Source organism: Molothrus ater, chromosome 9 (genome assembly GCF_012460135.2).
Source record: "Molothrus ater isolate BHLD 08-10-18 breed brown headed cowbird chromosome 9, BPBGC_Mater_1.1, whole genome shotgun sequence".
Taxonomy (NCBI): Eukaryota; Metazoa; Chordata; class Aves; order Passeriformes; family Icteridae; genus Molothrus; species Molothrus ater.
The window spans coordinates 19,107,381-19,129,019 of NC_050486.2; the positions used below are offsets into that span (position 1 = coordinate 19,107,381).

A 21,639-nucleotide genomic window follows, 5' to 3' on the forward strand; every position below is an offset into this window, starting at 1 on the left:
GATTGCAGAAGTTAAAACTGAAAAGCATCTGATTTTTTTAAGGAAGCAATAAAAGTCACCAGAGGCATTGTAAATTCCCTTGGCATTTGAGCATTTTCCCAAGAAAATTAAATCTCATTCCAATCTATGCTGTTATTCAGTGAAGTTCTGAGTTACCTGTAACATCCTGGAGCAGTGCATTGCAGGTAAGGCACATCTGAAAGGTCCCAACATCTTGTCCTAAAGGATCACCATGGCTACAGAACTGGTACATATTGCTATTCCTGAAATTGTTGCTCACATATCAAACTGAATAGGAACACTTAATACACAGAAATCTGATAATAAACCCACAAGGTGAACCCTTTGTCTCAAGAATCACATCTAAAAGACCTTGAACCTTGCTCTCCATCTTTGTATCCAGGTAACAAACTACAGGTATTGCATAATCCCTGAGATGAGCAACTGGTTACTGATGGTTTCTTTCCTCAGCACATTGGCTCAGCCCAGGCTAGGACTTCATTTCAGGATAAAGTGCTTCCTTATATAGCCTGCTGTTGCTTAAAATCCCAATTAGATTAAAATATTCTCCCACCCTGAGGATTTCCTCAGTCATTAGTCAGAAATGAGATTCACTTTCTTCCCACCAGAGCACTTATTGCCCCTGCCTGCTCTGGAGGCACTAATTACTGCCAGCAGTAAACAGGCAGCTCACGACTGCTCGCATCGTTAGCCAACTTCTAAAGAGACCATCAGCACATCCCGAAGCACACTGTCCTTTGCTCCCTGCCTGGGCAATACTCACATCCTAATGTGAAGCCATCCCACTGGTTTTTTAATAATCTCATATTCCATAAAACATATAACTTGCTAATCATACAACCCAGCACGTTGCTGGCTCTTCTGTGAGATGAAATGAAATGCAATGACAATCCAATCACTTTCAGTGTAACAGGTCCTTGGGTGACTGTATCCTGAGCTGCCTCTGCAGGCTACCACATCACTGAGCAAGGCAAAATAGCAACAGCAAAACTCACAATTTTTTCATAGTGTATGTGAAACACAGGCAGATACTTGGATAAAAACACTTTCATCCCAAGCACCAAACTACCTCAGTTCCACTTTTATTTGCATTTTCTAAGCATGGGTTATCAGAACTGCCTCAGACCACCCTGCCCTGGCCATGTGCAAGCACTGGCACCTCTAACTTGAATTCCCACTGGCCTCTTCTCTGCCTTCACACACAGGAATGGTAGTGGTTGGCTTGAATCCAGTGTGATGCTTTTTGTCATAAGGATTATTTTTAATCACTCAGGATCATCTTTTTGGTTACACAAAAGCACCTTAACTCTCAGGATACAGTTTGGTAACTTTAATAAGGCTTTGCAATTTACAGTCAATGTGTATCAGTACACAAAATATAAGAAATCACATATACATATAAACTTTGCTCTGTTGTTTTACAAGCCAAACAGAGTGAACAACATAAGCTACATTTATTTATTCACACAACAAAATGGAACATTTTCAAGCTTCATTCACGAATCAAATACCTCAACAATTTACGGACCAACATTATTTTGCAGCTGCTAAAACAACAATCTTCCATAGGGAACAAATAATTTATGTCAACAGATACACTGACATCACATTCTACAAAATGAAAAAGCCACGTTGAGCACTGACTGAATGCTTCCAGATTTCAGCAGAACTCACATGAAGCAATAGTGCAGAACTTATACCAGCATCAAATCTGTCCACCATTTATCAGCCCTATGACTGAGAAAAAAAATCACATACAGAAATTCTTTAGGGTAAATAAAGCCATTTTAGTACAGGGTTATTTAACCCACTTATTTTTCAACCTTTTTAAAACAAAAAGGAAATAGCTTTAAAAAATTTAAAAAAAAGAAACATTTAAACCTTTTGGGTTTTTATTTTCTGACTCACAAACTATTCTCACATACAATATGAATTTGTACTTTGTGAATAGTTTTGGTCCCTCAGACTGTCTTCTTAGTGAATCTGTTTTTAACTACTTTGTTCAAATATACCAACACTTCACTAATGTAGTTATTTGAACTTAAGTAGGTAAAAATAACACAGACCTATCTTAAAACAATATCTCTCATTTTTGGCTTCTGAACAGCATACAGTCACAAAAACCAAAGCTTCTTTTAGCAGCATTAAAGGTGAAGGGCCTTCTGTGTGAAGCTGTCCTGAAAATTTTCTGGTACCTTCAAGTTATTGAACGCTCTCAGCTCTTCAGACACAGACCCTGCAAAAACTGAGCATTCAGTTTGCTCTCACAAACTAAACCCTGCTCCCAAAGCAGTTCCCTGCAGAGGTGCTCATTTGGTCACACACGTTCACGACACACGTGTGACCTTTGACAAATGAAGCAGATGTACCACATGGGTATTTCAGTACAAGCACCAGGGGAACGCTGCCAGGATCATCCTTCAATTCAGGAGGGAGAGGGAAACTACTGTTTTCACAGACTAACCACTGCTTTATGCCTGTTAGTTTCAACAGAATAGCTGAAAGGACTAAAAGCTCACCAAAACAACTCAAAACATAACTAAGGAAGCTGAGCTCATCTGCTTCTCTGTTCCCAAAGGGAACCTCAGGTTTTGTCAGTGATTTCAAAGGAACCCTAACACTGATGCAGAGTTCACAGCTCTCCCAAAAACTCATGGAACAGTAAATAATTAAGAGATCAAGTCAATGAACCAAGCACAGTGGATCATTTAATAAACTGGGCATAAGCAAAATGTCTTTTATATATACAATTGGTAATTCAATGCCTAGAAGCACAGAATACCCTTATGGAAAGGATGCTTGACTTTTATTCTAGAAAACAGTGACTCTGCAAAGGATTTGAGGGTATCTCTGGTAGAAAAAATCTACCCCTTTTAAAAATCACCCTGGAGATCACTTCTGCCCTTTTAAAAAGCTTGTCAATGTGAAAGGCTTGGTGGGGAGTGTTATAAGGAGCCCTTTTCACTTTAGAATACATCCCTTCCAAATCTGGTACTGGAATGTTAAATCATCTGTATTTTTCCCTCCCATGTACTGAAGTGAATTAAAACATTCAAGGGCATCTTTTGGAGTAACAATATCCAACTGGTGAGCAGCAATAGCAAACCACTCACAATTTAAAACAAATGCCAAACCACTGAGCCTTGGAATTCATTTTAAAGTACTGCCCATGTAGGAGCATTGCCTCCATCATCTCTCCATAGTTAAACTTTAGTTTAACTTTCAGTTCAACTTTATCGTCCCATGGAGCTGAGAGGCTGGAGGTTTATCTGTTTGGAACTTCCTGGTGACTCTGATATCGCTGCAACCTTCAGAGAATTCTTGATGGAGCTGAGCTCCCACATGTGTAAGTTGATGACGTGCACGCCGCAGCAGCCGCTGGTGATCTTGCAGAGGTTCCTGAGGACAGCCTTGCGCAGCAGGATGTACACCCAGGGGTCCAGGATCTGGTTCCACGTGGCCATGCGCAGGGCGAACAGCAGCGTCTCACACGCGTCCTCTGAGCGGCCTTCCCTAAGCCCAATTCTGGCCATGGCCACCTGACAAAGGGCAATAGTTTAGAATTGTGCATCAAAAACCACATTTAAACACACATTTAAATTACCTGAAAATCAAGTATTTTAAATTTACATTAAAAAACATACAAAGAGAGCATGTAAATGAGTAAAATTGTTTCAATGTTGCCTCTAATCTTCACACCTTCACAGCATCAGTGCATCCCAAACTGCAATGTAAATACTTACAAAATTTATCATCCTAATGTTTTACAAAGGACATACATGTGCATCCCCTGAATTACTTCTGCTGAACTTTAAGCAGAGGATGGTAACCTTCCAGGGAACACCCTCCAAAACAAGGGATTGATCTGAGCAACAAGTAAAAACTTAATCCAGAATTTGATCTAACAAAGCGTGCCAAGACTGTTCCAGAAATGGATTTTCTCAAGGACAGAATCCACTTGTAGGTCAGCATGTTTTTGTAACAGCTATTTATTTTTTCACGTTTTCCTAATTAAAGGCTGCATAAGGAACACAGTACCTTGACTTCAACAAGAAGATTCACGGTTTTTATGCTGCAGCAGAACACAATTTATTGATTTAGAGGTCTGTGGGAAAATTCAAGCTATGGTGACAAAAGCTACTCTCAGTGGAGACACAGAGGGTTTCATTCACCTCTGGAAATGCCACACATGGACAGACCTCCACCAGCAACAACACTACCAGAGCCAATAATTCCACATGGAGGAATTCCAGACCAGATCAGCAGGGCAGCATCTGGCAGAGGATACCCAAGGGCCACACCAGCCCAGCAAGGTGTGGCTCTGACCCCCCTGTTCTGCAGGGACACAGCCCCAGGGAAACTCAGGCCACTGGGACTCCTGCCCTGCAGATACCTCCTTTACAGGCTGGCTGCCACTGGGCGTTTGTAACCTGAGTTCCTGTGTGAGGAAAGCCTGATCTGCCAAGCCAGGAATCTGCCAGAAGATGGTAAATTATCTCTCCCTATTAGTAATGTTAAAACCACACAAAGACTTTTTTGGTAGAACGATGAAACACTGTAAGGCTTTTTGTTCCAAAGCCTTTAAAGCACTGCAGTTATTTAACTAAGAAACAGGATATTTTACAACTGATGCTCTGAGTACACTAATTTATTGGGCAATGAGAGGTAGGGTCAGGCTGTCCATGCGCAAGGTTGTAGTTTCAAAAAGATGTACTGAAAAGAAACTCAACAGCAAAACTAAAAAATAATAATGAATGGAGAAACTAAAGCTCAACATGCCAGCAAACCTATTTTACTTCTTTTTAAATGCTTCTCTCTATTTCCAGACCTATAGCTATATTTCCTATAGCTTGCAGGTCACCACAGCTGAGTATAAGCTTGAATGGCACAAAGTGAACACATAAAAGGACACTCAACTTGTTTGATGAAGCATTGATGGAGTGTTTCTGTATGGCTTCCATGGAAGCAGCAAAGGAAGCCCCCAGGAACATTGCTGAGGACGCTGGTAGGACTGGCAGGAACGCAGCTGGGAACTGGTGTGGGGAGGAGGAGGAATGTCTGAGCACCAAGCCAACACAAACACAAGCCGGTTCCCTGAATCTGCTCTTCACCCACAACCACTGGGCACATTCCTCTCTGACATCAGCAGCCCACCCAAACTTGAACAGCTCCTTTGGCTTCACATGGGATGTTTTTTCAGGACAGTCTACATTTTATTTATTAGAGGTCCAATACCACAAGGCAAACTCAGACAGAATACTCCTTACTCTGCAAAAGTACTGGGCAGAAATGACAGCTCAACAGAGCTCACAGACCAATGTCCTTATCCCATCCAGCATGTTTGACTTAATACAGACATACAAGCCACTAATCTGATGTACTTAAAAATTCATTTGTTGTTCCTCTCTTTCATTCTCTGAAGTTAATAAATGCCAAATCCAATGCAATTTCATGTCCAGACAAAAAAGCACTAGATGTTGCTAATAAGGAAAAATAGCTCCATCCAGACTTTGTAAAACTTATTTTCTCATGTTACCTAGAACACTTGTGAGAAGTGTTTGCATTTAGAAGTAATTTGCATTTAGAAGTAATCACCTCTAAGTGAATCTATTAATTTGCTGTTCAACATAAACAACTTCTGCTTTGATTATGGATTTGCGTGAAGTAAATCAGGACAACAAGGAAAACTGATACATAATCTATGGATTCTGACTTGGAGAAGCTCCATCCAGAACATTTCAGTTGTCTCTTCTGAACATCAGACATACAAAAAATAATCCATCTAAATTCACACAGCGCAAGTAGAGCTTATGTACACAGACACACGTTTAAGCAACTCAGCTGTAGGTCCTGGGATTAGAAATAATAAGATAAAATGTAATTACCTCCAAATTTTGTTTTATGGGATTTTCTTAACCATATTACTAACATTATTTGGGAGTATTATGCAGAAATTAAAAAATAGTTTCTTTCTTATATCTCTAAAACTAATATAAAAGCTTTCTGAAGTTCTGAGAGGCCCAGATTTCCATACAGAAACAGAACAAGACAGAGAATCTCACTGCAGCCCTGAGCACAAGCATTTTTATGCTTAAGCACTTGTGGCAGAGCAGCAGGACATGTGGCCATCACTGAGTATGAAGTGAGAGAGATTCTCACTCCTCCAAAGAGACTGCCCTGTTCTGGGGGCTTATCACACCTTCAGAAAAATCACGTAACAAAACTGCAAGCAACTGTGCAAAAAGGAGACTTTGTTCTGGAGCCTTTCTAAAATCATCTGCTGATTTCTAGAACAAGACTTGAACTTCAGCAGAAGAGGGGTGGAATGGAATGAAGCTAATATAAATTATTATTTCTCTCACATTTTCATAGTCTACTTATTTAAATTTAAATTCTTAAAATACTGTTCCAAAGTCAGTTTGAAACCATAGCTTATAAAAAGGATAATACACTACCAGCTGTTTAATAAAGGATTTCATTGAAGCAAAACATGCAGACAGTCTGGATTTTCTCCCTGGGTGTGAGAAATTCGTATCACTGAAATGGTTCAAGTCATCAGCTCAGAAATCGCCACCAGGACTTGGTGCACTGCCAAGTGGACTTTCGAAAGTGGGACCACCTCCACGGGCACAAAAAGAACACTTCAATTCTTCTTTTTTGAGTATTAGAGGTCAATAATTGGTTCAAAGGCAGGGAACCAATTCAAACCCTTTTTTCATTTCCCTGCAGATCCACCAGGCTGGTATGACAAAGGAATTCTGTCCTCTGTAGGCAGCAGTACCCAAGTGGGGAAGAGGCAACACTCTTGCATCATATCTAATCACCTTTGATCTCTACAACTGAAGTTAATATTCATGCAGATTCAGCAGCATGACTCAAAAAATTAATCCCCAGCTGGTAAATAATACACGTAACTCATGGCATTTTCTAACATATTTAGAAATGTAAGAGTCCAAGTAGCACTCTGCTGATTTATCCACTGTTTATATGAAGACAGCTGTAGTATGTCTCCCTGGTTTGCAAAAATGAAAAAAAAAATCACATGATGTAACTATGACAATTCAAACTTTCTTTATAAAAGGTACTATAAAAGCATAACTTTAAAAGCAATTTTTTAAACCAAGGGTACCTGCTTGAAAGATATAAAGTTACTCTGACTCATACCAGTCCTTAATGGCTTAAGAAAGGACCTGAGAATTCAGTGTTCCTAAAAATACAGAAAGAGAAATCAGATTGTGTCAAGGAAGGACTTGGCACAGTACATTAAACTTCTACATACTTTTTGTCCAATCTTAAACTTCATTAAAACCAAAGCTCACTTTGCAAGATCCAGAAAGTCTGATGGAAAATTTTTTTAAACATTATGAAATTGTTGACTTCTTCAATTCTGCACCTAGCAGACAGCATCAGAGAATTACCATTTCCCTTAGGGACAAAGCTCAGGGCAATAAACAAACAAAATTGCTTCAAGGCTTCACACCACTCTCCAAACATAAACAGCACTAATTTAATTTTCCTTTCAATTGGATCTACACAAGAACAACCAATAGGCTCAAAGGCTGTGCTGCTTAGTCACATTCCTGTTAGTACTCAAGGACAGCCAGTCAAAACAAGCAGCTGACTTTAGAGCTAGTTAAGAAATAAGACAGAAATGGGACTTTGATGCATTTCACCTCACAGGCTCTAAATCCAAGTTCTATCCTTGACTTCAGGAAACTGGGTAAAACCCAGCCACCAAGAGATTGACATGGAAAGCAGAATAGACAAATATCGGAAATTCTTGTCTTCTGCAGCTCAGCCCTCAGACTCCCCTGTGGGAACCTTGCAGACCCTCCCAAGCCTCTTCCTTTGGATTTCCTTACAAGCCATTCTGAGGATTTCCATTAATGGAAGGAAGTCCATGGATTTTTCAGTATTTGCAGAACACTTCTATTTTGTCATTGTTGCCTATGTCGAACCCTGAGGTGCAAATCCCCTTCTTCTAAACCACAGAGGTTTCAAGGCAGAACTTCACTGATTATGTCCCAATCCACTGAAACAAAAAATATACACTTCTTTTGAATTTCTAGAGTCTTTGGAACTTTTACTTTTCATTTTACAAAAGCAGCTCCAGCCTAACAGGCAAGGGATCTTACAGGATCCATTTTGTAGTACTCTATAAACACAGACCTTAAGAAAATAAATTTGCAAAATAGTGTGAGAAAGAAATAAAAATGCATATATCTTCACATTTTATGTACCATTTTATATCTCACAAGCAGAGCTGTTAAAAAAGAAACACTGCCAGCAAATTGCCTGTGCCATTGCTGTATTGATCTTGCAGCATACAAGCCAAGCATTTGTTGCAACAAAGCTGAGTATGCTTCGTTTTTTTATGTGATTCTGCAAGTCAGTTTAAAAACAAGAGCTTCCAAGAACAATATGCAGTGCACCACTTCTGCCATCAAAATATTAGTACACACACTCTTCTACTTATGCCACATAATGCTTTTTATGTTCTAGATCTGCATGTTTTTCCCCTAATGTTTTTCTTTCCCTTTTTAAAAGAAAAACATTAACTGTATCTTCAACTTTTATATACCAGATGATCACTTAGCTTAGCAATTAAATTCTGACTGAGCATAGTGATTTTATTAAAAAATGCCAATTTAAAAAGGTATTGTAGACAACAAAATACATGAGCCAGCTTTCCACCACATTAGAGCCCAGAGGGTACTTTTAAGAGCATATGTGGTAATTCCTTATGTACAATTTGGCAGGATCAGCTCTTGAGAAGTAGCAGCAGAAAAAGGGAGTCTCCTTTTCTCTCATGTGTATTTCTGTGATAAAATAATAATGACACTAAAAATTAAGAGTGGATCCACTGGCTCACTATTTGCCCCCCTCAAAAAGGAACTGCATAAACATTTTGAAGGTATTGTTAAGCTACAGAGGTGTGAAAGAAGTGGGAAAAGTCCAAAAAGTAGAGAGAAAGCAGATAAAAAATATTTTCTCATATTCCTTTCTCAGACATAGCCTAGTCTGTGACCAGGCAATTTCTCAGTGAAGTTGACAGGAAAGAAATTATGAAGTAAGCCTCATAACCAGAGGGCAGGGGCAGGTCTGTGTGCATGAACTTGCAAACATTAAATGAAAGTGAAGTTTTTATTTTCTGTCAACTTTCCCCTTAGACACTACCTATCTTGCATCAGTTTTTCAGTAGGATAAATTCATGTTGGGCTTGAATAAAGCATTCAGGGTCACCTCTTTGTTTCTCCTAAATAATCCAAATATTTCTATCTTGGATTGACAATCCTCGATCTTTATTTCCTTTCCCTGCCATCAAAGTAAGAAACACTTCAGTTCAACTAGCTAGCAATGTAATTACTCTCACTCTTAATTGATAACTCATTTGAAAGGAAAGCATTGTGGGTATGGGTAGAAAAGATTCTAGCATTGGAAACAGAAGATGACTCGCTTCATAATGAAAAGACATAGCATCCATACCAAAGTCAAAGAAACAACCTGTTTCCTGAGCTACATGCTTTAAAGCTGCAAGAAAGCCTGTTTCCACAGCATGAGGAATGTATTCCTGCCTAAGAACAAAGCCTATATCAAAAAACCTCTTGCACAAAATTAAAATATTCTTTACCCAGCAATGCTAGAGAAGCTTTACATGACATTTTTAAGGGCCAGAAACAACAGAGTGTGTCTAATATCTACAATAAGGACCATCCTTAAGTATTCAGCAAGGCAAGGTCTGTAAGTATTTGGGATTTATTTATTCTTCCATTAGTGTCAGTTGGATAAAGCTTCAAACCCTAGAAATTATCTATTACTTCTCTGTTGTTGCTTTGCTTTTCCAGGTTTTCACACTCATTTGGAAAAAAACCCCATATTTTATTGCTTAGATAAATATTTTAATTTGTTTAGGAGTGACAGAACTTCTCCCACTAATACCCTACAAATATCCCAAGAAAGATTGACAAGTAACACACGATACTGGGGAGGAAGAGAACTGTCTGAATGAAGAAAAAAGTGACAATATACAGACAGCCTGGGGGAAGAGGAGCTGCAGAGGTCCATTACCATAGAACAGGCTGGAAAAGTTGGAAGAGACCTCTACAGTCATCAGTCCAACCACTACCCCAGCACCACCATGCCCACACAAAACCTTTTCCATATGCCCAAGTACCACATCCACATGCCTTTTGAACACTTCCAGGGATGGTGATTCCAGCATTTCCCTGGGCAGCCTATTCCAACGCCTCATCACCCTTTCAAGGAAGAGATGTTTTCCTAATTTCTATTTGAATCTCCACTGGTGATCCTGTCCTTGTTGGAGATGGACTGGAGTCACAGTCACCTAATGACTTGGTACTGTCTGATCTGCAGTGTTTGAAGGAACCTGACTGGAGGCAAAAGAAGGCACGATGCATTGCTTTCCTGTCATTCTTTTTATGTCACCTTTGTTAAAGTGACTTATTCTGTGTATCACTCTGAAGGAGTAAACCAAGAAGCTATGATCAGAAATATCAAAACTAATGAATTGCAATATATCTACCAAGTTGAAGTATATAATTTGCAACTACCTTTTTCTTTTATGTTGGCAAATAAATTGCAAGGGCCTATTGCGCTCAACCACCTTTCAGGAGGAGAATGGAAGAGAAAAATCAAGTCTCCATTTAAAAGTGATTTATTTCTCTTTACTTCTGCAAATGCACACCTCTGGTAAAAGGTGGATTCAACTTTTATTTCCAATTCACTAATGAACTGTAAATCCTAAAACAAACTGCTATCACTTACTTCTTCCTGCTTCTCTTTCTCTCCTTCCATGCAGTGAAGCAGATGGGAATATAGTTGGTCACATCCCTTCAGCACAAGAGTCTTTCTCCCCACTCATGTCCTGATTTCAGTCATCACAAGGTTACTTGAGCACATTCACTGCATCCTTTCCATCCTACCCCACTCCTGTAACTTTGGGAGCCCAAACCTCCTGAGGGGCAGCACACAGGTCCAGGACAGCAGGAGATGGTGCAGTACCTCCAGAGCATCTCCAGTTCATTCCACTGTTCATCTATTCCACCTCACCCAATTCGAAAATGAATCCCAAAGAAAGAGGGAGCTCTGCTCCCTGAGCACTGCTGTTTCCAAAAGCACACCCACAGAGGCTGTGCTGGGTTCTGCACTGTGCACACACAGGGAACCTCCACCCCCAGGGAGCCTCAACCCAAAACTGCAACTCAGCAATTCCTCTCAGACATCAACCAACTCTACAGCACCAAGGACACAAGTAACTTGTGCTAGAAAGCACCATGCTACGCTTCAGATTGTGAATTGACACCATAATAATTATAATAATAAAAATTCTCTCACAGAGTACATGAATGTGTATTACACCCTGATGTCTGTCATTAAAACTGGGGAGGATGAAGGACCTTCTGGAGTTTTTCCATGTGAGTGTATTACTCCCTGAGATTTTTCAGCAACAACTTTACCATTTAAAGTGTTTAGATAGTCAGGAAAGACAGCTTTCCTAAAATAACCATCCAAAAATGGTTATGCCATGTATGACATTTTCCAAAGATGGTTATGCAGTGTATGATATTTTCAAGTAAGAAATGCCTGAATAAGTGTAATATCTAGGAAACAGGAAGAATTCTCTTATCTCAAACAATGGAATGAATGTCAAACTGACTTACTTTTTAGTATCAAACACAGAATCTAAAAATTTAACCAAGTGAAATAAACAAGGAAAGGTTATGAATGGCAAATTTATTTTGGTGAAGTTTTCAGAATTTGATTTCTTGAGATGGCAACTTCAAAACTGAAAAAAAATAAAACCAATCCACATTTTCTGTGAAAGTCACTGATACCTATTTGAAACAAAATATTGTGTTTCATAATTTAATTCTGAATGTAACATCTAAATTTAAAAATCAAGAAGCAAATAATTATGAGAGAAAATCAGAAACTCATTATTCTGAAAATGCATTTTCTCACATGACTGGAAACCTGCCTTCCTTACTTTTTCTCTCCAAAACAAACAATCTTATTGTATTCTGATGGCACTGCATTAATAGAAAAGCCTTTACGCAAAATTTTCCAAACAGCACAAGTAAACATAGATAACAAAAACTCTATTTATGCTTCCTCAGAAGCCTGTGGTAAAGGGTAATATGTCAATCTCAGCCCTCCTTCCTTCCCTGGTTCCTCCCATTACTGCCCATTTCTTCTCCAGCACTTTCCTGTTGAGAGTATCTCAGCTCCCTGACTTCTGAGGGGGAGGTAAACACCCGAATTACAAATATAGCCACAATTACTATAGACTTTCTAAGCACTCTGTGATGAACTACACCCTGGCCCATGCTTATAAACATTTTTGTTAAAATGATTCATGTTTCTCAGAAAGGAGAAGGCCTGTAAGATCTCTGTGTACTGTAAAAAGATGACAATAGGAAGAGACCAATTCTGAACACACAAATAGTACTTTTAAAATCTAAATTCAGTATCATTTTAGGTAGGTATAGTCTAAAATTAATGTCATTCCAGTTCTCATGTAACCTGGTGGAATTAGGCAGCTGTGCCACTTAAGAATACAAAATTAAAGTTCTCTACAACCAATACTAAGAACATCTTACCCAAAGGTTTCATAGAAACACATCTGAACAGGTGGGTTGGACTTTTAAACACCTTGTACTAAACTTTGTTACTCTCTCTGCCAACACACGCAAATTCTTTCCAGGAGTATTTTCTTGGGGACAAACAGCACACTCAAATTGTCTGAGCTGCTGAATAAACCTTATTCCATGGGAAACTAAGCTGGAAAGAAACTTCTGTCTTGAGACTAACAAAAACTCCTATCAAAATGAGAGTTCTCTTTCCTCTTAACCTGTAAAATGAGTTATGTATTTCAAAATACCTTTTGGTCCATAATATTAACAAAGACAGTAATCTTTCAGCAATTTAACCTTGAGTTTTCAGACACTAGGAGAAACTCAAGCAAGAACAGCAATTGAATTTGCAGAGGTAATGGATCTGTTGAGAAACTCAGCAAGCAATCAAAGGACCAAGATAGGAGTGGGAGCCCTTCCTCTAATTTGGCTCAAAAAGACAATCAAACTCGGGAATTGTTTTTTGGAGGAACTTAGGGAGCATTTTATTCATTCAAACTGACACTCCTGATCTCCTCTGACACAGCAAGGTCTGGAAGAAAAATAACTACCTACAGTCACCAACAACTATCCCTGTATCCGTGCTGCAGGCTAGAGCTCAGGAGGTGTGTCTAGCAGGCCTGCTGCTGGCTAAAAGCTTTTTTTCCTTTCCCCACGACACTGGTTCATTTATTAAAACCATGGTGACAGCAGTGGGCTCCTGACATGGGCCAGCACGCAGCCTCAGGGATGCACTGACAGTGCCCAGGAGTTCCCTCTCCCACGGGAGACCTGCCCTGCTCCCACACCCCACACAAACCTCGGCTGCTGACAAGGCATCCTGACTTTGTGTGGTGCCAGCACACAAACCTTCTAGCGAGAACTCAATGACAAAAGCCAGCACAAGCATAGTCATTATCACTGATTATCTTCTTTAAAATCTAAGCCCTGAAAAGGACAGGTGAGTGTTGTTTTCCCCTCTGAAAGCCTTGAAACAGCATTGAAAGCTGCAAGGTCAGCTGAACATATTTAAGAGTATCTCCTCCTTCACTCTTCAGAAACACACCTGTGGAAATTGAAAGCCTAATTTATTCTTTTTCAAAAGAAAAGATCACTCTCCCTGTTGACAGTGCCTGTGCAGGCACAAGCTCAGCTACAGCTACAGCTTTGACTAATAAATAGTAAGGTAATACACTTCAGCCCCACATGAGAAGTGAATCCTCACATGGACCTGCATCTTGGGACATCTCCCTGCTTCTCCTCAGCTGCACTTTCTGATTCTGAGGAATCACCAGTCACAAGAGCACAAGGGATAAATTTTTCAGTAACTCTTAAGCTGCAGGGACAATACAACAGCAATGAAGGCATACAAACAGCATTAATAAAGCAGCAAGCTCATATATATGATGTCCATTGCACATATAAGGCAGTGCAACAGAAATTAAACTGCCACCTTAATAAAGAAGACAGAAAACAAGAATGGAGGGAGAGACGTCAAGAGTTACACAGGTATGAACACCTGACAAAGTGTAGACAAGGCTGTACATGCAAAAACATAGGAGATGCAGACGATTACCTTTTACATTCAACCACAAGGACGTGGCCCAGAAGTTGCTTAGTGTAAAACCTGCAACAAACTGACCTCCTTCAGCAGATTCCAGCCCTGAGCCTGGCTCTGCACCCAAACGCTGTGGAGCAGCCAGGCTGGGATGGGGTAAGGGCATTCCAGTGAAAAGCTCCCTGTTAGTACCTCAGCTTCTCACCAGCTCCAGAGCACCTGCCTGAAAGGACCACTCAGAGCAGCACCTGCAGCCTCTGAGTTGAAGTAATTCAATAAATCACAAGCTGAACACGAAAAGCAGTCATCAAGCAGTCATCAAGCCCCACTGCATGAGACAGTCTGAGGATAAGAAAAAGAGTGAGTTCAGGGAGACAAAATTAGCATAACAAATTGGAAAGAGATTACATGGGAAGGGGCTGATAAAAATTAATCTCAGCAGTAAAAAAAGCAACTGAATATCAGTTGATTTATTCGTATGAAATAAACAGAGTTCTTTCCAATAAAAACAGGAATGGCTATTTCCAGCAGCAGAGGGGAGGTAAAACTGGAATGAAATTAATCAGTTAACTGCATGGAAAAAGATCTTAACAAGAATAATTTGAATGTAAAAGTATTTTTCTCAGGCTGTGTTTCACATATGAAAAAGATTAGAAATTTCTCTGTATCATAATTTGTTCCTATAAATAAATTCCCTCTGAAATAAATCTCTCCTGCCCATAGTTACAGACAGTTCTCTTTGCTACTCCAAAGAAACAAATTTTATAACATGTTTATCCCTTGAGCCCTACAGAATACGACACAGGGATGTCAGAATTTGCTCATACAAGCACGGCTCCAAACCAAGCTGTTTCATGACACGCCAGACGTCAAGTGACAGCCAAAAAACAGCTTTATATAACAATGTATTTCATCAGAGGTGCTTGTCACAAAATGCTCCTGCCAGCTATTTGCTTGGGGAATTCTACCCCTAGGGACCAAATTCATCCAGCAAAATTGGCATACCCTTAGCAAATGGATGTAGAAAGCTGAGAAGTTGAAGTTAGTACCTTCAGAACATATTTACCTGGAATTAGCCATCACAAAACAAAATTATTTGGGACTGTCAGAAAAAAATGTGCCTCTGCAAACCATTGATTACATATATTATTATAAAACTCATGAATTTCACTTTTTGGGGTTTTTTGGTGAATTTTCTCCTGCTCTCAACTCCTCAAAAGGCATCAGTGTTCCCCCATAAGGGAAGAAGCAGGGAGCACCTCTCATTCTTATACTTCATTAAGGGAAGATTCTCTCACAGTGGCAGAAAATGTGAAAAAGCTGCTTATTTTTGAAAAACAGATGAGATGGAGCTTTGGGAAAGAAATCCAAAGGGAAAAAAAGAAATCAGAAAGAGGTGCCTGTCCAAGAGCCATGGGGAGAGCTCCACATTGCCATGCCATGGCAAAAATGCTCCATCCATATCTTCAGGAATCTTAAGACAGAGGTAGTGATTGATTACAATACTATATATTATTATTTATAATATTAAGTGTTAGCTATTTATACATTTTACACACATATATAAATAGGCATCAAAACAACTTCACCATCACTGAGCAGATGCAGAAGTCAAGTTCAGCTCAACACCAGACACCATAAAAGACAATCCAGGGTCTTGTGACTCTAATGACATCTGAAAATGATTTTATCACAGGACAGTGACAATGTCTGAATATTAACTCCACTTGGAAAAAAATTAAATTGATTTAAAATCTAACAGTGAAGTAAATCTGCAGTTGGATTATAGCATTGGACAGACTCTATTATGGTAGCCCTACACATATGTCAATGGACATACCAGACTAGATTGAAAACAGAAGGGAAATAAATAAATTAAACCCCCCCAACACCAAATGAATCCAAACTCTTGTATCTGCAAACCACATGTGGTACAAAATGCACTGCCTTCCTCCACTTTCTCTTCCAGAAGTTTGTTTGGTTTCTAGTAACTCTGGTTTACTTTGAGGCAATTGACTCTCATGAAACATTTTGTTCTGTATACTCTTTGGGACAGAGAACATAGGTAGAATTCACAATTCAAATGCTAGACCTCAAATTCTGACTTTTAGATTTACCTTGGAGAAAAAAATAATTAAAGAAGCAAATCACAGAACAAGAATGTATTTACGTCCTCTTCCAGAGAATTTCACCTATGAACACCTACTCATATTTATGTCAAGAAATACTTATTTTGGTATATGCTGATTATATTACAGAATGTAAACCACTCTTTTCACAAATTAAAAGCCCTGAGACCTTTCAGATGTATCAGAGAAGAAGGTTTGAACCAGCAGTTAATCATAAAGCATGTAACTTGATAAACCGTGGCTCACTTCAATGTAGCACACAAGCAGTATGCTCCAGACAAAACTTTATTCTACTGCAGGCCAAAAAACTTGCTAAATTAACACCATACTTGTAATTCTGTTTGTAGTCTGTTGCTATCAAAACAAGTAATGGGTAAATAAATCAGCAAATTAACTGGTATAAACTCTATGATCCTAACAGCTACAAAAGGAAATACCCACAAAGGACCCTGTCCCATTTCATCTCCCACTGAAACTCTCTGGCTAAAACACTGACTGCTCACTTCCTTGAAACTCTGTTCCAAGAATCTAATCCCACACTACATCTACTTTTTTTGGGTTTTAAACCCTTCCTTTCTAACCTAAATTCGTCCACATGGCAGAACTATTTTTCATAACGCCAGGCTGAGTTTGGCTCATCTCATTTCAAAAGAAACCCAGAGGCAAAGCATCACAAGCCAGGCAGGCACAAAAAGCACCAGCAGATTTGCCACCCAGTGAATCAGAATTCCTTGTGAACAAACTTCCCTCTGCAACACAGTCCCACAAAATACCAAGTCCAAAATTAAGCAAGATCTCGTTCACTGGCCTGCATGAACTGATGCAAACACCAACTCCAAAAAGGGTCTGAAAAAAAAATTCCTTCTAGACCAATAATTCATCTTCAACAACCACTTAGATGAAGTCAAATATTCTAACAAAAGTAGTGCTATGATTGCATTAGATTGTCACAATTTCTAAAACTGTAATGTTATATACCTTTAATATATATCATAATTAAAACTGAATGGCAGAACAAAATCAGCCATAGTAGTTGCAATTTAGTCTTCCTTGATGCTTTGAATAAATGAAATACCTCTTTTGAACTAAAAAAGTTTATAGCTCTTCTGACACCCAAGGGTTTTGGAAAACCAAATTAATCCCTGCTTTTAAGAACAATTAACTTAAATAAAAACAAATGTCACCAGAGGATAATAATGCTGCTTTTTCATGGAAAGTGAAGTCATCCTATGAGATCCTAATTTTGAAAACCATTCTGTGGCAGGCCCCAAACTTCAGACGGTGTCTGAAATAACTGTAAAGAAGTTCCCTACAAAACTTGCTCTTGCTGCTCTGACAACTTTGTTTATGCTCCACACACTACAGCCACAACACTGACAGAAGCCAACATGAATTTAAACTATGCTGCAGAGCAAGGCTAGAAAAATTCTCCATGATTTGAACAAAATTGAAGGAGTTTTTGTGCATTCCAGTGATTGCAGACATTCACACCTACACTCACCTTGAGGCCAGTGATACTGGATTAATTAAATGCTACCTGCCAGACACCAAACTGCTGCAGCCAGGCTAGTGTCAGTAACTAATTTTTAACTAACTCAGGTAACTTCAGACTCTACCATAGGCAGTGAGCAGATGAAATATAGCTGGATATGATACAGATCTTAGACTTAAATGTCAGTATTTGTTAGTTCAATCCAGAATTCCTCATTTATATCATTAGAAAACTAAAGGACCCTGCTTCTAGGGAAGAAATTAAGATTCCATGTTACTTGTGATTTAAACCCTCTAACTCCAGCAAAAAACCTAAATTTCTTCAGACAAGTTTGCTACACTAAAAGGAGACAAAGCTAACACCAGCTTTCTAATGCCATGATACAGCTGGAGCTGTCAAATTCTTCCCCATATCACAATCCCACCTCCTCTGACCCTGCTCACTGACAGAGCAGGCACCACCAGCACTGATCCTCTGGGAGTCACACCAGAGACAGTCCCATACCAGCTCTGCTGTTCATCTGTCCACATTACAAACCCAGCTGGCTTAGGTCTAAACCAAATGTTGATTTCAACCCACTGCCAACCACTGTTTTTCAATATGACCCAAACACTAAGACCTTAACACCCTGATAATGGAAGGGAGGATTTTTAGGTGCTTAACTGTTACCTGCCCCAACAAAGCTCACAAGTAGCAGTAAACTGTTGAAATAACAGCAAACAGACTGCCATAAATAAAAGAATTATTTACATTGTACAGAGTAAAAAGACTTTCCAATCCTAGATTTCACTGAATTTTTGGAAGAGCTCAAAATTTGTTCTGAATTATTTGAGCCGTGATTCTTCTACCACTGTCTGCTCCACAGCACTGGAAATGCAATCCTCACAATCACTATATATTTAGTTTAGTGTATTATTGATCAGAAGTGGAGAATAACTACCTGTTTTTTATAGATGCATAGGTACATACATTACAGGCCAATATGCTATAAAATTAATATCACTGAGTGGGTGGAGCTGTTATCACAACTTAAGTGCTTTAAAACCTGGAGACAAAAAAAGTATAACTTTTATACAGTGATGTGAATTAAACATTGGCAAATACATTATGCTCTTACCAGGAATGGGCTCCAGCAAATGCAAGAAACACACATTATAGCCAAGAGCTGAATGATCATTTCAAAATGATGAGATCTGCCTTGTCTTTGTTGACTTTTAAATTTGACTCTTAAGAGGGTAATTCCTGTGACAGCATTGCACAGGAATGAAATAGCAAGGGCCAGGAACCCAAGGCAAGAAAAAAGTAAGAGATAAAATCTGTCTTCCCAGTCCTCAACATGTTCTGTTTTATAGAAGCACCAGGTCCTCGATGCTTGAATTTGGTAGGCTCTAAACCTAAGAATAGGCAGCAAAGCTATAAGAACAGCAAACAGACATACCATAGTCAACATCATTTTCACATGTCTAGAAGTCATTTTTGTAGAGTGAAATATTGGCTTAGTGACTCCAATGCACCGTTCAACAGCCATCACACTGCCCAGGAAGAGTGGGCACAAACCAAAGAAAACCATGCAGATGCCAAAAACACTGCACAGAATGTTGGACTGGTTAAACCGAATCCAGTCTTTATCTGAGGCATACACAAACACTGCAATGGCTCCATTGATGAGGTGACCGAAGAGATCTGTGACAACCAAACCACTGGCAAGAAGCAAAAAGGAGGCTTTTGATTTCTGTCTGAATCTCTGGTATGCCTTCATGAGAATTACTATTGCAAGACTGTTGGACAAAATTCCCACCGTCATGAAGATTATTGAGAAGAAAACTGAAATCTTTTTCTCCGTGTGGCACGTTGTGTTTTTCAAGACTCCAAATCCAGCCAGCCCTGGTGATTTTGAACTGTTCATGGTTAGGAAAGGAGATGTAGCCCTCAAAGCATTTCAGCAGTCTTGCAATCAAAAGGCATCTGCAATTATAAAAACAAATATACACAATGCTGTAAAAGGCATACCACTGTTCAAATGGCATTTGAAGCAGAAATTCCATATTAGTCTGCGGTACAAATCTAATTTTCCACTTTTCTGAGTGATATGATATGGCATCACATTTTAAGTTCATCACTCACATGGTAAAACAATTATCCGAATGCATTACACAATGCAAATACAGCCTACAGGAATTTTAGAGCTTCTGCATGCATAATACGTACAAAATAATGCATACAATATATCATGCTTGTATACATATAGTAAGATAAACAATGCAAACAATTCTGTTGGTTAAACTAAGCTAAACAAATGTTTTTGCAACAAACTCCAAGAATGACAGTATTTAACCAGCCCAACGACAGTCAAAAGTGAAATACTGAAACTGGAGCATTTTGAGATCATAATCACGCTCCATTTTTAAACATTTATTTTCAAAACAATGTCTTAGTACCTCTAAACAATTCTACTCCCACAAATTCATGTTTCAAAGCTTTAACCTAAGCAGCACTGAAGCCTTCAAGTTCCCAGTGCCCTCGCTGAAGCACAAACTTCATTTCTAGACGCACCATAATTCAGAAACCAATTCTGCAAGTTACTTTATGCTTTATCTCCCATCTCTACTCCAAGGACATTCCTAATACCAAAACCTCCCCAGGCAGGGGGAAAGAAGAAAAAAAAAAAAAAAAAAAAGGAGAAAAAAAAAAAAGCGGGCCCGTCGAACAAACTGCCGCTGAAGCCCCTCCGTTCCTGAGCTACATCGGGAACGGGGCACGCCGGACCGTGGCAGCTCTGCCGCTCGGGAGCGCTCAGCGGAGCGCGGCCGGCGAACTCCTCCGACGGAGCGGGGCACCGCACCCGCACCGCACCCGCACCGCGGGCAAACACCGGGGGCACGCAGCGACGGGCACACAGCGCGGGCACACACCAATGGGCACACACCGGCGGGCACGCAGCGACGGGCACGCAGCGACAGCACACACCGAAGGGCACACACCGACGGGCACACACCGGCGGCACACACCGATGGGCACACACCGATGGGCACACAGCGCGGGCCCACACCGACGGGCACACACCGACGGGCAAGCACCGACGGGCACGCACCGACGGGCACACAGCGCGGGCACACACCGGCGGCACACACCGACGGGCACACACCGACGGGCCCACACCGACGGGCACGCACCGACGGGCACACACCGACGGGCACGCACCGGCGGCAGCCCCGGTGCCGGAGCAGCGGCGCTCCCGCCCCCCGCCCCGTTCTCCCTTAAACGCTGCCGCCACGGGGGGCGGGGCGAGCCCGGCTGGCCGGGCACAAGTGCCACGGTGCCCGCCGGCCCGGGCCAGCCCCGCCGCGCCACCGCTCCTTCCCTACCCCGCTCTCGGTGTCCGTCCCGGCCCCGCCGCGGCTCACGTTCGCTTCGCCCCGCGGGGCCGGAGAGAAGCGCAGCGCGGAGCTCCGCCGGCCGCCACCGCTGCCGAGCCCCCCTCCCGCCGGCGCCGCCCGCGCCCGCCCTCCCTCCGCCTCCCCACCCGGCCTCCCGGCCGCCTTCCCCGGCCGCCGCCCCCGGGACGCGCTCCGGCTCCGTGCCGGGGCCGCGGCGCTGCCCCTGTGTGCCCGCCGGGGCCGCGGTTCCGATGCCCCGGGCACACGCACCTCCCTGCGGCCCGCGGTGTCCCCGGCGAGGAGAGCCGCGCTGCCGTGTCACCTCACAGCCAGGCAGGGCGAGTTCCTGCCCGCCAGGCTGCAGCCACAGCCGGAGCGACTCATGGGGCAGCCAAGAGGCCGCATCTGTCCTCAGGCACCGCTTCACCTC

General features: G+C 41.1%; 1 protein-coding gene across 2 annotated transcripts; it reads right to left on the reverse strand.

The window, feature by feature from the left end:
- Nucleotides 1-1,336: 1,336 nt before the first annotated feature.
- On the reverse strand, nt 1,337-21,311 carry PTGFR (prostaglandin F receptor). 2 transcript variants are annotated; one of them, XM_036387350.1, is made up of 3 exons: nt 21,198-21,311; nt 18,950-19,797; nt 1,337-3,560 (listed from the first exon to the last, which is right to left on the reverse strand). In XM_036387350.1, the coding sequence occupies exons 2-3, from the start codon at nt 19,736-19,738 to the stop codon at nt 3,255-3,257; spliced, it is 1,095 nt and encodes a 364-aa protein (XP_036243243.1). In that variant the 5' UTR covers nt 19,739-19,797; nt 21,198-21,311; the 3' UTR covers nt 1,337-3,254. The 2 variants fall into 2 exon arrangements, with proteins under 2 accessions (XP_036243243.1, XP_054371754.1); XM_054515779.1 differs by lacking the exon at nt 21,198-21,311 and adding an exon at nt 21,020-21,047 and having other exon boundaries at nt 19,271-19,797.
- Between the last annotated feature and the right edge of the window lie 328 nt (nt 21,312-21,639).